Source organism: Conger conger, chromosome 5, assembly GCF_963514075.1.
Source record: "Conger conger chromosome 5, fConCon1.1, whole genome shotgun sequence".
NCBI lineage: Eukaryota > Metazoa > Chordata > Actinopteri > Anguilliformes > Congridae > Conger > Conger conger.
The window spans coordinates 51841730-51855986 of record NC_083764.1 but is presented as its reverse complement, the minus strand read 5'-3'; the positions used below and the strand labels follow the sequence as shown (position 1 = coordinate 51855986).

The window sequence follows — 14257 nt, the reverse complement described above, 5'->3', positions numbered from 1 at the left end:
TGCTCTTACCACTATGTGAAATCAATCATCAGTCATTTAACCACCGAACATGCATGTCAAAAAAGGTTGAAAACCGCGGTGACAAAGGATGGTGATGCAATATTACATGAAATGATAGTCACACGTGATTATCTGTTTTGAAAATGACCTCAAGGTTCTGAAATTAGTGTTAAACTGATTGTAAAAAACTGTAATCGAGTCACTCAGGAGCCCAAATATTAAATTCACGAATACAATATACAGGTATTAATGCAGGTAATATTTTTATTTTCCTTTGTTAGTAATGTAATCAATCAGAACGCAAGAACAATATTCACAATATTAGTCTTGCAGCTATAAACACAAGGTGTCCTTCATTGTATTTCTTCACATGGCTTATATAATTGCCTTAATATTGGGTTAAATGCAGAACCACTGTATCCTTAAACATGCCAAGTGCTACATGAAAAAGAATATCAAAAGCAATATTCACTCACATTACTGGGAATGAAATGTGTGTATATTAATCCATACCATTCTTCTGAGTAATTAAAATTTGCAACTTGAAAAGGAACTCCCTGCTTCATCTGGTAAGCCATTCTAAGTGTTGGGATAGTCACTCTTATTCAGTTACGTGCTCTAAAACAAGGAAAACACCCAATTACAACATGAACCACTCATTCCATGAATCCATTCTGACAGGACTCACAGAACACAATACAACACAGCCACATTTGCTCATATGGATTTTGAGATTGTACTCACAGTACTTACCGCATGCTAAAGTCCTTGTGTCCTATCATTTCGAATGCTCGAAGAACATGAAATCCTGCACAAGTAAGATTAAAATGAGATTTTAAAAGGTCATACTCAAATAGTGCTCTACGGTTCTGTTTTTTTTTTCATTTTGGAATTAATGCCGGAAAGTGTAGAGAACAACACAAAAGGCTAAATTAAAGTGGTAATGAGGTTCTCTGGTGTTACTTGCACAGAAGAATAAAAAAATTGCCAAATTTTGTGAAAAGCTATGGAACATAACCTTTTTTAACACTGATGAAGGAATACCACCAAAATAGGTTGGTGTTTATATCCAACAAGGCTAAACCTGCTACACTGCATTACACTCTTTTCATTCCTGAACTGCTATCTCTACATAAAACCGTTTTGCAAATGAATTCAAGGGAATATTTAATGAAATATATTTTTGTCAAAAACATCATAATAACTGATACTCTGCAATGAGAAAGCAGACAAATTTCACTGTCAGACATGAACTCACAATGAGGAAGCAGGCTCCTAACATAACAGCTTTAATTTTCACATCGAGGTCCATGGGAAACTTGATGCCGAAGTTGTCTGCGTCGGTGTACGCCTCTCGCAGAAATCCCGTCCACTGCTTGGAGATGGTGCCGACCATGGCAGTTTCATCCAAAGACTTGACCTGGAATTAAAAACACATTTCACCTTTCACAGCAAGTGCAAATGCTGCAGTCTAAAACGGGGATGATGCAACAGCTGCGGATCTTAAAAGTGGCTATACCGGGGATTGAACCACCAACCTTGCGGTTCCCAGTCATGTACCTTAGCCACTCGGCTACAGGCAGCCCATCACTGTCACCTCCAGTCAGGGGGAATTTATGTGCATATTGAGTGATCTGTGTAGGAATTACAGTACATCCCTTTTTATACATAGTCCACCCATTTTAGGGGACCAAAAGTAATTGTACAGTTGGCTTCTCAGCTGTTTCTGATTAGTAAGATCACAGTCAGATATTCAGTAACTTCTTTAGTCCAGGTATAAAAATCTTCAAGTATCTAGTCTTGATTCTAGGCTTTCGATTGAATCTGTTATAGGTGTTTGTCAACATGAAGACCAGAGTTGCGCCAATAGCAGTCAAGGAAGCTGCTATGAGGCTGGTTAAAAAAAACAAAACAGAGACATACGCATGCCCGAAATAATAATTTTAGTTCAATAATTGTAAAGGGGCTGGTAGGTCAAGGAAGACTGCTACAGTTGAAAAACCCCAAAACATCAGTCCAATGGATTAGGCACACTCTTCAGGAGGTAGGTGTGGATATGTCAGTCACTACTCTCAACCATGGACTTCACAGATCTACAGACTAGCACTGCAAGATGCAAACCACCAACGGCAAAAAGAGGATGTCCAGGTCAGTTTTCAAAGTAGAACTAAAAAGTGCCAGTAGAGATCTGAAAAAAATGTTCTGTGGACTGATGATACCAAGATGAAGAAATGTGGAGGCTAACAGGAATTGCCCAAGAACCAAACTATCTGTGAAACATGGGGGCAGGGGTGTTATAGTTTGGACAATAAATTTTACCACTGTCCAAATAATTACAGACTGCACTGTATATAACTAAATATGGGTACCAGGTATCTGTTTAGTGGACTATACAGGGATAATATTGTTCAATATGCAAGCAACTCAACTAAAACTGACATTAATACAGAAGTATCCAAACAAGGAACCATAACCTGTGTGTTGTATATTAATGCCAAGGGTTTTTATCATTGAATGTCGATACAATTTCATAGCTTTGCTGTACTTTGCACACGAGTCAGCTTGCTAGCAAGGATGATTTGGTATGTGACTGTAATAATTGTGTAAGGGTTTGGATTTTCCTCTGTCGCATTCAAATCATCTTTGAGTCAGCTTTGCAACACTTTGTGCTGATTGTCCAGGTTTGTGTGTGTGTGGAATATAACGCACTTTCTTTTTAATCAGTTGTTGTCTCCAGGTCTGACTTCTTAATGTATCTTTTGCCCAAAATGTTTTGTAGCATTTTCTACTTGTCATACCTCAAAGTTTACATCTGAGCAGCATTTACAGGAACAGAACGGCCCCACAATCTTTAGAACTGGCTCCTTTTGTTCGTTCTGGATGGTGTATTTGGGAAGGTAAGGATGCCAGTCTTGAATGACGTATCCAATAGGGTTGCCAGGCGGACACTGTACTTCCAACTGAAAAAGGAAGGACAGCGATCTGAATGCAGTAATGAAACTAACTCACAACTAAGTAACAAAAATCCTGACACATATGAGCAAAAACCCTCCCAGGGATGAAATAGCAAACTAGGGGTGTGAACGGTTAAACGGTTACCCTTAAAAAAAACAATTAAAAAAAAAGAAACGACCCCTAGCAGTCATAAGCAGTATCGGTTAACCAGTTAACCTTTTAAAAAATGGGATGGTTACTACAACTCATGATTTGTCACATCCCTACCCAAAACACAAACCTAGTGACTCTTAACCTCATCTTGTTTCTGTTCACTTCAGAACCACCACAAATCAGTCATTTTGTCTGCAGTGCCGTAAGGACATTTACAATTCATTCATCCGCATTTCAAGACCTTAGAATGACCATAGACGGTTCAAACTGGCATTTTTGACAAAACTGAGTTTGTGTTATAAGTTGTCATAAGTACTGTAGTCATGTGTTTTTTTAATATATATGGCACTAAATATATGACCTTATAATACCAAGGTCACAATTCTTTACCAGACTGCACAATGTGTGTCTAGTAACAGCACAGAGATAGTAGTCTAAAGGTCCGGGGTGGGCAAGGTGCGGCAGGAGAAAAGGGCGCAGTACCTCCTGCAAGCAGCAGGGGCAGCAACAGGAGCCACAATTCAATGGGCGTGTTAAGGTGATGACCTCCTGCCCGTAGTTGTCTTGGATGTGCATGACGAAGGGGCGCAAAGGCCCGCAGCACTGCCGTGTACAGCAGTCCGTCTTCTCCGCGGCGTAGAACACCTGCTGCCCCACACTGTTGCTGATATCGTACTTGTTGTTTGTCTCCCATCCAAAGACAACTGCAGGTGGGAAGGAGATAATATTTAGCACATTTTTCTTAACCTGCATGTTTTTTTTGGTTTTTTTTAAACACGAGACATTAACTCCGTAACCCTCATTATCATATTTCTTTGCCGTTTGGTAAATCCGTAAAAAGAAAGATGGCTGGTTTGCAGCCACCGGAGCGATGAGAGTGAGTTTAAATCATTGTTGTACAAGTTTGGAAACATCTTAACAGAGTACTTCCATTACAATGAATACTGAGAAGTCTTTAAGTGTTATTGTGTCAGTCAGTGACTAGATAAGACTTTGAATTTCAGGTTTCTACCTACAGTGGGAGCAATAATTATTTGATCCCTTGCTGATTTCGTAGGTTTGCCCACTTACAAAGAATGGAACTGTGTAGAATTTTAACCATAGGTACATTCTAACATTGAGAGACAGAATATCACAAAATAATCCACAATAACAACATCATATAAATTTTATATCATATTTTCACATGAAATAAGTATTTGATCCATAGAACAATAGGACTTAATACTTGGTTGAGAAACCTTTGTTGGCAAGACGTTTGTTGTAGTTTTTCACCAGGTTTGCACAGATCTTGGGAGGGATTTTGATCCACTCCTCTTTGCAGATCCTCTCCAAATCCTTAAGGTTCCGAGGCTGTCGCTTAGCAACTCGAAGCTTCAGCTCCCTCCACAGATTTTCGATGGGATTTAGGTCTGGAGACTGGCTAGGCCACTCCAGGACATTAATATGCTTCTTTCTGAGCCACCCCTTTGTTGCCTTGGCCGTATATTTTGGGTCATTGTCATGTTGGAAGAACCATCCACGACCCATTTTCAGTGCTCTCACTGAGGGAAGGAGGTTGTCACCAAGAATTTCCTGGTACATGGCCCCATTCATCCTCCCCTCAATACGGTGAAGTCGTCCTGTCCCCTTAGCTGAGAAACACCCCCAAAGCATAAGGTTTCCACCTCCATGCTTCACAGTGGGGATGGTGTTCTTGGGGTTGTACTCAGCATTTCTCTTCCTCCAAACATGGCGAGTCGAGTTGATGCCAAATAGCTCTATTTTGGTCTCATCTGACCACATCACCTTCTCCCAAGCCTCCTCTGGATCATCCAGGTGTTCTTTGGCAAACTTCAGACGGGCCTGTACATGTGCCTTCTTCAGCAGAGGAACCTTGCGCACGTAGCAGGATTTTAATCCTTCACGGTGTAGTGTGTTACTGATGGTTCTCTTCATGACAGTGGTCCCAACTGCCTTCAGGTCATTAACAAGCTCCTCCTGTGTAGTACTGGGCTGATCCTTGACCTTGCTCATGATCATTGATATCCCACGAGGCGAGATCTTGCGTGGAGCCCCAGACCGAGGGAGATTGGCGGTGACTTTGTGTTTCTTCCATTTTCTAATTGCTCCAACAGTTGTTAACTTCTCACCAAGCCGCTTGCTTATTTTCTTGTAGCCCATCTCAGCCTTGTGCAGGTCTAAAATTTTGTCCCTGATGTCCTTAGACAGCTCCTTTGTCTTGCCCATGGAGGAAACGTTGGAATCTGATTGATTGTGTGGACAGGTGTCTTTTATACAGCTACATAACGATGTAACGAGTTGACACAGGTGTTTTGGGTAATGAGTTGAGATTAGGAGTGCTTCTTAATGGAAAACTAACTGTGGGAGCCAGAATTATTGCTGATTGGTAGGGGATCAAATACTTATTTCCAGCAAAAATACGATAATAAATTTATTAAATGTATATGATGTTGTTATTGTGGATTATTTTGTGATATTCTGTCTCTCAATGTTAAAATGTACCTATGATTAAAATTCTACACAGTTCCATTCTTTGTAAGTGGGCAAACCTACAAAATCAGCAAGGGATGAAATAATTATTGCTCCCACTGTAAATACCTACCTAAATTACAGATACACCCAGCATAGCAGTGTGTACTTAAGTAAGGCCAGGAAAAGGCCCTTGGATATAATGACACTAAAAACTGGTGTAACAACCTACATGTGAACTTTCAATACATTGAAAAGACAAAATAAGAAAACTGACCCTGGGGAAATGCTGCAGTATGTATCTTAACAAAAAATAAAGTGTTACCCATAAAAGCTATTATTACCTTCAGCAAGTTCCACTTTCTGTTTCACAAGCAATTGGTCAATCTGTGAGAAGAAGGAATGAAACAATTTTTTAATTACTAAAGAATCCAGCTTTAGCATTCCCCCCAAAACTAATAAGTTAAAGGCAACCGTGGACTGAGAGGCATCTCCAATCTAGAATGCTGTAATTACCCAACTCAAAAAAAGAGACTACAATATGTCGAATCTTGAATGAACAACTTAAACCCAAAGTGTGTAATCCATGAACAATTCTTCAAAGCTAAAACTTCAAAGGCTAATAAGGTAAACACCCATATAACTGACCTCAGAGGGAGGCTGGTGCGAACTGTAAAAGCTTGGATAAAGTCGTAAAAATTTAAATAAGCATTGCAAATGATGCATTTTCAAAATGTGAATATACAAAAAAAAAAAAAAAATTTGCTCCAATTTTGTCTTGCTTTCACAGACAATAATCATTCACACATACTGACTTTAAAATGACTAAATAACATTTGCCACTTCATCAATCTGAATTATTAACCAACATTGATATTTTTTAGTTCTCGCTCAAATTTACTGTCCACAGCAACAATACATGTATGCATTTGCTCAACTAACAAGGCTACCCAGTTAATTACTGCAGATTTGCTGTCAACATGCCAGCGAACAGGTAGAGTTTGGGCGCGCCACATCCCATGTGTGTCATCCCATGTGTGTCATCCCATGTGTGTCATCCCATGTGTGTCATCCCATGTGTGTCATCCCATGAGTGTCATCCCATGAGTGTCATCCCATGAGTGTCATCCCATGAGTGAGCCTAGTCCGTACGGTGCAGAGGGATGTTGTGCACAACACAGCCATAGAAACATGCCCACTGAGGAAGGGGACAGTTACCTGAGTCAGGTACTCCAGGCCTGGGGGACAACCAGGAGGTCTCTGAGGGACAGGCATCATTGCAGGCGGCACGTAGCCTAAGGTGGTAAAACATTCCAGTTAACACTATGAGAACACTTTGTGCTACCTGAGAAGGTTCCCCCTCAAATGCACTCACCAGTGTTTGGTTGACACCTGATGTGTCTCCGGGAGGAAATAACGCAGCGGACTTACACCAACCCGACTCCTGTGTCCCTCTGCTGGCAACTCCCCATCATAGCCAAGGGTCAAGCCATCTGTATCTAGGGCAAGGCTGCCCGGTTCTGGAGATCAACCGCCCTGCGGGCTTCAAATTCAACATGAATCTGGTACCTGATTCTACCAATTATCAGCTCAAAGACATCTCTAGCCGTAGGAGTGAAAACCTACAGGACAGCAGTTCTCCAGAAACAGGGTCGGGCAGCACTGACTGATAGGCTACACCTATCACACCGGTTTGATTTACTTGCGTTGACTTGCTTACCTGGTGGCACGGGGACAGCAGTGGCTGTACTTTGGGGCTGTCCATCAGAGGCCATGCCAGCAGACTTGGGCTGCATATCAATCGCATACACTGCAAAAACAGCATTTTCCACTCATTGCAAAGTGACACCATATATTATGTTGTTTGTGTTAAAAATGTAATGAAATGTAGTTCCTGGTCAATGTAAGAACTTAACTTGTCAAAATGTTATTCACAATGACAGGGATTTTGCTAAAAAGGTAAATAAATATGATGAAAATATTGTTGCACTTTACTGATCATCTCCTAAAGACACATGATTTAACCCTTTCAGTCACAAGAGAGCCATACGGCACTCAAGTGTAACTACTGTGAAAACCCAAGAGGGGCACATGGCACTCTTGACCTGATACCTTTTCAACCAATCCAAATGACTGCTATACTATTGTTTTGAGTCCCTATTAAAACCCTACTACATTCTCAACTTTCTAAATTTTCTCAACCAAACCCAAAACCCCTTGACTTTGGGCTTGATATTATTGGGCTTGGGACGGAAATGGTTAAACATTTACTTTAGTTAAGCACTTTATATTTGCCACAAAGGTTCTGCTTCCATGTGACTGTGGCAAAAGCTAGACGGGAACTGACATGTTTGTGGAAAATAAAGTGTTGTGAGATATTTTGTGTTGAGATTATGGCCTGAGAGAAAGGAACAGGGTAATTGGATGGGGCAATATTTTATTGCTTCTATGATGTCCTCTGTCATCAATGCTACTCTGATACCCTAATCTAGGCAGTTTGTCACTGAAGAGACACCAGAAACAGCAAAATTAATAAGCACCTTGTCCTCTAAGGTTGGGCTAGTTCTGGCCATAAATTAGTATAAACTTAGGACCTGATACAGTTTGTTTTGACTTATTGGTTGATTTCACCAGTTTACTGCAGACTGACCTTTCAAAGAACTCCGCAATTTAATTGATAATTGGCATTCCTAACAATAATTATTAATTAAAATCACATAAAATATATTTTATATGAAGGTTAATTGAGGGGTTCCAGCACGCAATACCACTTGTGTTCAGTATTCAGAGTGCTGAACATCTTAACAAGGATATTGTTTGTTGGAAACGTTGGATTCAGAAAATAATCCTTGCTTCCCCGAAAAAATTATAAAATTATGTTTCCTTATGTAATACGCTTTTTGTTGAACTGCGTTTGAAATGCATTCACATTATACGGTTGGGATTAAATAAGAAAGGCAAAATAGAAGCATTTTCACTAGTGGTCTCAGACTTTTGCACCCCACAGTACAAACAATAAGAACAGTATAAATTCCCCAAATTTCCTCAAAATGGGAAAATGTCTTTAGAACTCTAATGTAGATACAAGGAGTCTCGGGGGCAGTGGAAGAGACATACCTGGTGGCATGTGTAGGTTGTTATCAGCATAGATTTTGTTACCTACAAGCATAACACAGTTTATATATGAATGCATACCACAGCAGGGACATGCCCAGTAAGCTTAGCTGTATTTGTGAATGTCTCAATACAAATCAGAAGGGACTAAGGCTAAGAGTAATTCCAGAAAATGAAACTAATGGCTTTATGCAAGAACAGTTCTGCAAGAATGATCAGAGGTGAAGAGCCTGCAGAGCTTGATTGGCTGGACTTAATAGCTGCAATGCCATTAAAATAAAAAATAATAATTAGAGATACAAATAGTAATAACTAACAATACTGGTGCATGTCCCCCAATAATAATTATTATTATTCTAAAAAAATATTTTACACTCTTGCAAATACATTTGAATATAAGGTATGCATTTATATGAAAGTTTATATGAAATAAATATGTATATATTTATATTATTATTATTATTATTATTATCATCATCATTATTATAGTTAAATATATTTTATGTTTGACATCAACACAGGTGGAGTTACATTCTTAAAGTAACGGTTGAAATTTTAGTATAGTTTTGAAAGTGCACACATGAAAAAACAAAAAGAAAACAGTTTAATGAATCCACGACACTTAAAAAACAGGACAGACAAGTTTCGATTGCCAAAGGATCTGACGAAGATCCCTGGGGGATTGAAACGCTGTCTCTCATATTTTCAGTCAGAAATTTCAGAAATGCAGAAACAGGAAAGGAAAAAATAAAAATGAATAAATACAATAAAATCGCCAAGAAAAGTGAGCCAGCAAGTAATGTAAATCTCCTGAGCTTATAAGAGATTTCAGTTTTTTTTATAAATTTTCCAAAATGTCTAAAAATATGTTTTTCAATTTTATCCATTAAAATGTTTTTTTCAACACTGTAAACTGTCGTCTGAATACTTTCTGAAGCCACTGTATATGTGGACGGCAGCAGATTATTCAGCCAAACTTCAATGACCCTGGTATTGCTGCCCAAGGTCGTCTCTGTTCCACTACCAGGTTTCTGAGGCAGAACTTTCAAACCCCTTAAATCTGTTAAAGGAACAGTATGCCATGCATTTGCACTAACCCACACCCTCCAAAGGACAAACAAAGCCCAGTTTAGCCCACCCAGAGCAAGCACAAAAAACAGGCAAGAAAATAAACATGCTCAAGCCAAGCTCCAACATATCAATCTGCCCTTGTGACGGTTTTCTTTGTGTTAGCAAGAGGCTTGATGCACAGAGCCCAGAGAATGAAAAGGACTCTTTATTTAAATCAGGGGCGGGGCAATTCTGATTGTGAATGCAGGAATGCAGGTTTCTTTCCACCAACTACTCTGGCTAAATTAGCTAACTTGCTGGATGCCATCACCGGTCCACTAGATCACACATAGGGACCAAACATTCCACATAGGGAAATAAACATAGTTTTTGGCTGTGATTCATGTAGGCTTTTCAAGTAATGCAACTAAAATGTCAGATGTCATAAATGTTACTGTGAATTAAAAGGCCAGGAGTTGGCATGAAAATCAGGAACAGATACATCCCTCGTTGCCCACTTCTGATTTAAATAGTCAAGACTGGGGGCTCATTCCATTAGCTTATTGTATCCTTCCTTGTCTCCTTATATCCTTAACGGATATTCTGCTCCTTTAACTGTTCCTTCAAGGATCTACGAGCCAGGAGGCTCCCAAAGATTTCTTGAGCAAGGACACACAATGGCATCCTTTGCGAAAGTATATTTTTCTGAATACGTGACAAATAGATGTGGATCCACCTCTTCCCCATCTGCAAAGTCTGTAACTGGAAAAGGACTGGGCCATTTGCCTTATTGACATTTTCTGTATTCCCCTCCTTCACAACCTCTTCTTGCTTCCTTTCCTTGCCTCCCCCAATGGATGGAGCAAGGAGCAAGGAAAGGATGAAAGGACAGGAAGAAAGATGGTGAATAAAAGTGATTGGAATGAGCCCCAGGATTAGTCTTAGTGTTAAAGTTGGTCTTAAGTTTTTTTCTCAAATCAGACATGTGACAAATGAGCAGTATTTTTCCATAATTGTGTACATATAAATAAACGTGTTACTGTATTCAATTTGAACATAACGAATTAATTTGGCTTATTGCTGATTTTCTTAGAATACTGATTGATCTATTTAGACATGTTTTTTTGTGTTGTAAAATCAAATTGTTTTGTGGTAAATCTAATAGTAGAAGAAATACATCACCACAAAATTACAAGACTCTGTATCATCAGTAAATTATTAGATTTTCTTAAAAAAAAAAAAAAAAAAGAATTGTAGTTTGAGCACACGGTAAGATTTGTGTACCAAATACAACAACAAAGATGAGTCTATCCCCAGCTGGCTACTCTCATTGGACGAACCAACACATTTGCACTCATGGGGTTCTTCCCCAATTGCGCTCGACATTGGTTTCAGCTTATTATATTCAGCTTTCGCAGCTCTATTTAATAGGGAGCAGTGCACTGGAAGTATGATATTATCAATATGAGCTGAATTTGTTCATCAGGACTGTGCTACAAGTTTTCTTAATTCTAGAAGTTATTGTTGCACTGTTTGTGCACTCTTTGCTTCCTCCTGCCGGATTGAACGTACTTGGTACAGCCATGACAACAGGAACTCCTCCCAGGAAATCTGAAATGCAGAGAAACTGGATTAGCAGGTTTCCAACTTTACTACAGGTCGCTTTCCTTTAGCCACGAGGAAAACAATATTAATATTAATGAAAATAATATGAATCTCTTAAATTAATATGAATTAATAATATGAATGTCCTACAAAGCAATTACCACAGCAATTACCACAAACTGCACATACATGGCTAAAATATAGTACTATACAGAGGCGTAAGGTACTGTTAGGGTTAAGGTAGTGACTCGACCATTTATTTCCATCAAGATAAGCTTATTCTGCAGAGTAGGAAAGGCATGTGAGAATGTTTCAAGTGCTGACTTGACCCAACAATGTACAATGGAATAACATTGAGTGTACGCTGTGGACATACACTCACGGAGCACTTTATTAGGAACATTTTTACTTTACCACACCTACATATTCATGCGATTACCTAAACAGCCAATGGTGTGGGAGCAGTGCTATGCACACAATCATGTAGATACAGGGCAGGAGCTTCAGTTAATGTTCATGTCAACCATCAAAATGGGGAAAAACATTTATCTAAGTGACTTTGACCATGGAATGATTGTTGGTGGCAGACAGGGAGGTTTGAGTATCTAAGAAACTGTTGATCTCCTGGGATTTTCACGCACACTAGTCTCTAGAGTTTGCAAAGAATGGTGCAAAAAATAAACAAAAATCCAGTGAGCAGCAGTTCTGCAGACAGAAACACCTTGTTAATGAGAGACGTCAGAGGAGAATGGCCACCCTGGTCAAAGCTGACCAGGCAAATAATCACACATTACAACAGTGGTATGCAGAAGAGCATGTCTGAACACACAATGCATCATAACTCAAAGTGGATAGGCAGCAGCAGTAGAAGTCTAAACAATAGGTCTAACAGATACCTAATAAAATGCTCACCGAGTGTAGCTTGTCATATTCTTTAACACCTTCAATGTTTGGAGATTAGGTGAAACACAAGACCTCAAAATAAGTTAAAAAGATAAGTGTTCATGTAGTTTAGTTTGCCAGCTTACTGCCATTATGGTTTTACTGTGTCACTGGTTAGCCTAATTCACATGAAATACTGTTATGTTTTGAATTCGTTTTTAAACTAGTAACGTAAACTCACCGTGGTCCGAACAAGAAGTTAGTTCACTATGTTCTGAACAGTGCAACTTTCATGAAAAAACTTAATTAATTAATTAATTAAATAAATACGCATACATCAGTTTTTCTGTGTGTAAAGTCTAATTCCTGAGTGAACAGGTGTTCGGACCATCGTGAGCTAACACGGTCTTCCGAACACAGGGACGTTGTGTAGTTTATTTGACAGTCATTAAGCAACCACAATCATAAACTACATTCCTCGGGAGAAAAAGTACCACTGTTAACTTCTGGCAGCCGCTTCCCCATGTTCTGCGTTATTGCTGTTCAGGATTCATTTCATTTCATGACATCACATTACAATCACATAGCCAACACTCTTCGTCAGAGCCAAACGTTTGTTTCGTAAGTGTCAGTCTCGAGAATGCAGAAATGTGATACCATCCCTAAATAAAAGTAGCCTTTTTAACTATGCCTATGACATCGCTACCACAAAATAAAATCCAGATAACAGAGAATAGCTAAAGAGGGTCAGGGGTTTGACTTGACAAAGACATTAGACGGATATTGCATAACCATAACCATGGGATAGATAGGCTATGTGCTACGTCGTGCACATGTATTTCCATGTGCAGAAAATAAAAATAAAAATATATGCAGTTGTAGCCTAAAACATAAAAAATTACGTAACAACACAATGGAATGGGCACAAGAAGCTAGGCTATTGAACGAGCGCACTACCTCTTGTTCACAAACGATTACTCCAGTTCCTTCAGTTCTTCCAGTCCCTTCACTTATTCGTGAACGATTTTACCAGTTGCACCGACTTCGTAGTTTGTTTTACCGCCACAGGAAACCGTGTTGAGCAACGGGTAAGATAATTTGAGCGTTTTATTATGCAACACCAATGAACATGACAGAATTCTTGAGCCAAAATGAGGCGTGCTACAGTAGCCTGTGCATCACATGCTTCAGGAAGCAGGGCAGCCTACATGTATGACGTCTTCTGAAATGTGAATGTCCTTCATATAACACATCAAAATACAACCAAACAAATATCTGACTTATTTACTGTGTGGAATTGCCCATTCCAACATTTTGATGATAGCATAAATTATAATAGCAGTTGAATAAAATGAATAGCTTCTTTGAACAATTAATAGTCTGTCACATCGTTAGTTTTTTTATTATCTGATAGAACAATGCTCTACTATTCGAAGGTTCATGAATGCAAAGACATAAGTGGAAAATACATATTCTCCAAAAGTTTAAAAAGTAGCCTTCATAGCAACATAGTATGTGGGGGGCTAACGTTATCCTAAACATGGCAAATATAACGTTAGTTTTCCGATCCCGCAGGCATCCCACAGGCTATCTGTATTGTAACTGCGCTGTGTAATTAGGCGAACTACTAATTACATTATACAATGGATTTAGCGCTAGAAATCTGTTGTATATCACACTTCGGAAATTTAAACTGAACTCACCACAAGGATACGCGTAGGAAAAGAACACCACAGGGCGCAGTTAATAAAGACGCTTCCGTTGCAACTTGCCGTTTCCTAGTGTTGCCAGGTTGATTTAACAACCAGCCAAAATGACGTAGGCCTAATGTTAATTCCAGGAAATCCTATGACTTTACACAATCACATTACAATTGAACATGCACAAACACGACAAGTCTTTTAACCGAAAGAGCCACAGCTGGCAACACTAATATGGCACCATGTATGCGAATCATAGATTGTATAAAGAATATAAAGATGCGAATCCTTTATGTTTCATTTTTGAATAAACATCAAATAAAACG

The 14257-nt window shown here is 39.2% G+C and overlaps 1 protein-coding gene across 9 annotated transcripts; it reads right to left on the bottom strand.

Annotated features, from left to right (window-relative positions):
• Window positions 1–246: 246 nt before the first annotated feature.
• LOC133128577 (phospholipid scramblase 1-like) lies at window positions 247–14051 on the bottom strand. Of its 9 annotated transcripts, XM_061242209.1 has the most exons (12): window positions 13935–14049; window positions 13189–13273; window positions 11317–11355; window positions 8698–8739; window positions 7301–7390; window positions 6799–6875; window positions 5925–5967; window positions 3592–3812; window positions 2799–2960; window positions 1259–1420; window positions 754–808; window positions 247–618 (listed from the first exon to the last, which is right to left on the bottom strand). In XM_061242209.1, exons 3-11 carry the CDS (start codon window positions 11327–11329, stop codon window positions 779–781), a joined length of 840 nt encoding a protein of 279 aa, XP_061098193.1. In that variant the 5' UTR covers window positions 11330–11355; window positions 13189–13273; window positions 13935–14049; the 3' UTR covers window positions 247–618; window positions 754–778. The 9 variants fall into 9 exon arrangements, with proteins under 9 accessions (XP_061098193.1, XP_061098195.1, XP_061098192.1 ...); XM_061242211.1 differs by lacking the exon at window positions 8698–8739 and having other exon boundaries at window positions 13935–14048; XM_061242208.1 differs by lacking the exon at window positions 13189–13273 and having other exon boundaries at window positions 13935–14047.
• Between the last annotated feature and the right edge of the window lie 206 nt (window positions 14052–14257).

Bases quoted from the DNA above. Each gene is read 5' to 3' on its own strand.
- LOC133128577 (XM_061242209.1), bottom strand. The intron at 5,968-6,798 runs GTAACTGTCCCC...TTCTTCTCACAG, and splicing joins GCCTGGAGTACCTGACTCAG to ATTGACCAATTGCTTGTGAA. The intron at 809-1,258 runs GTGAGTTCATGT...TTACTTGTGCAG, and splicing joins TAGGAGCCTGCTTCCTCATT to GATTTCATGTTCTTCGAGCA.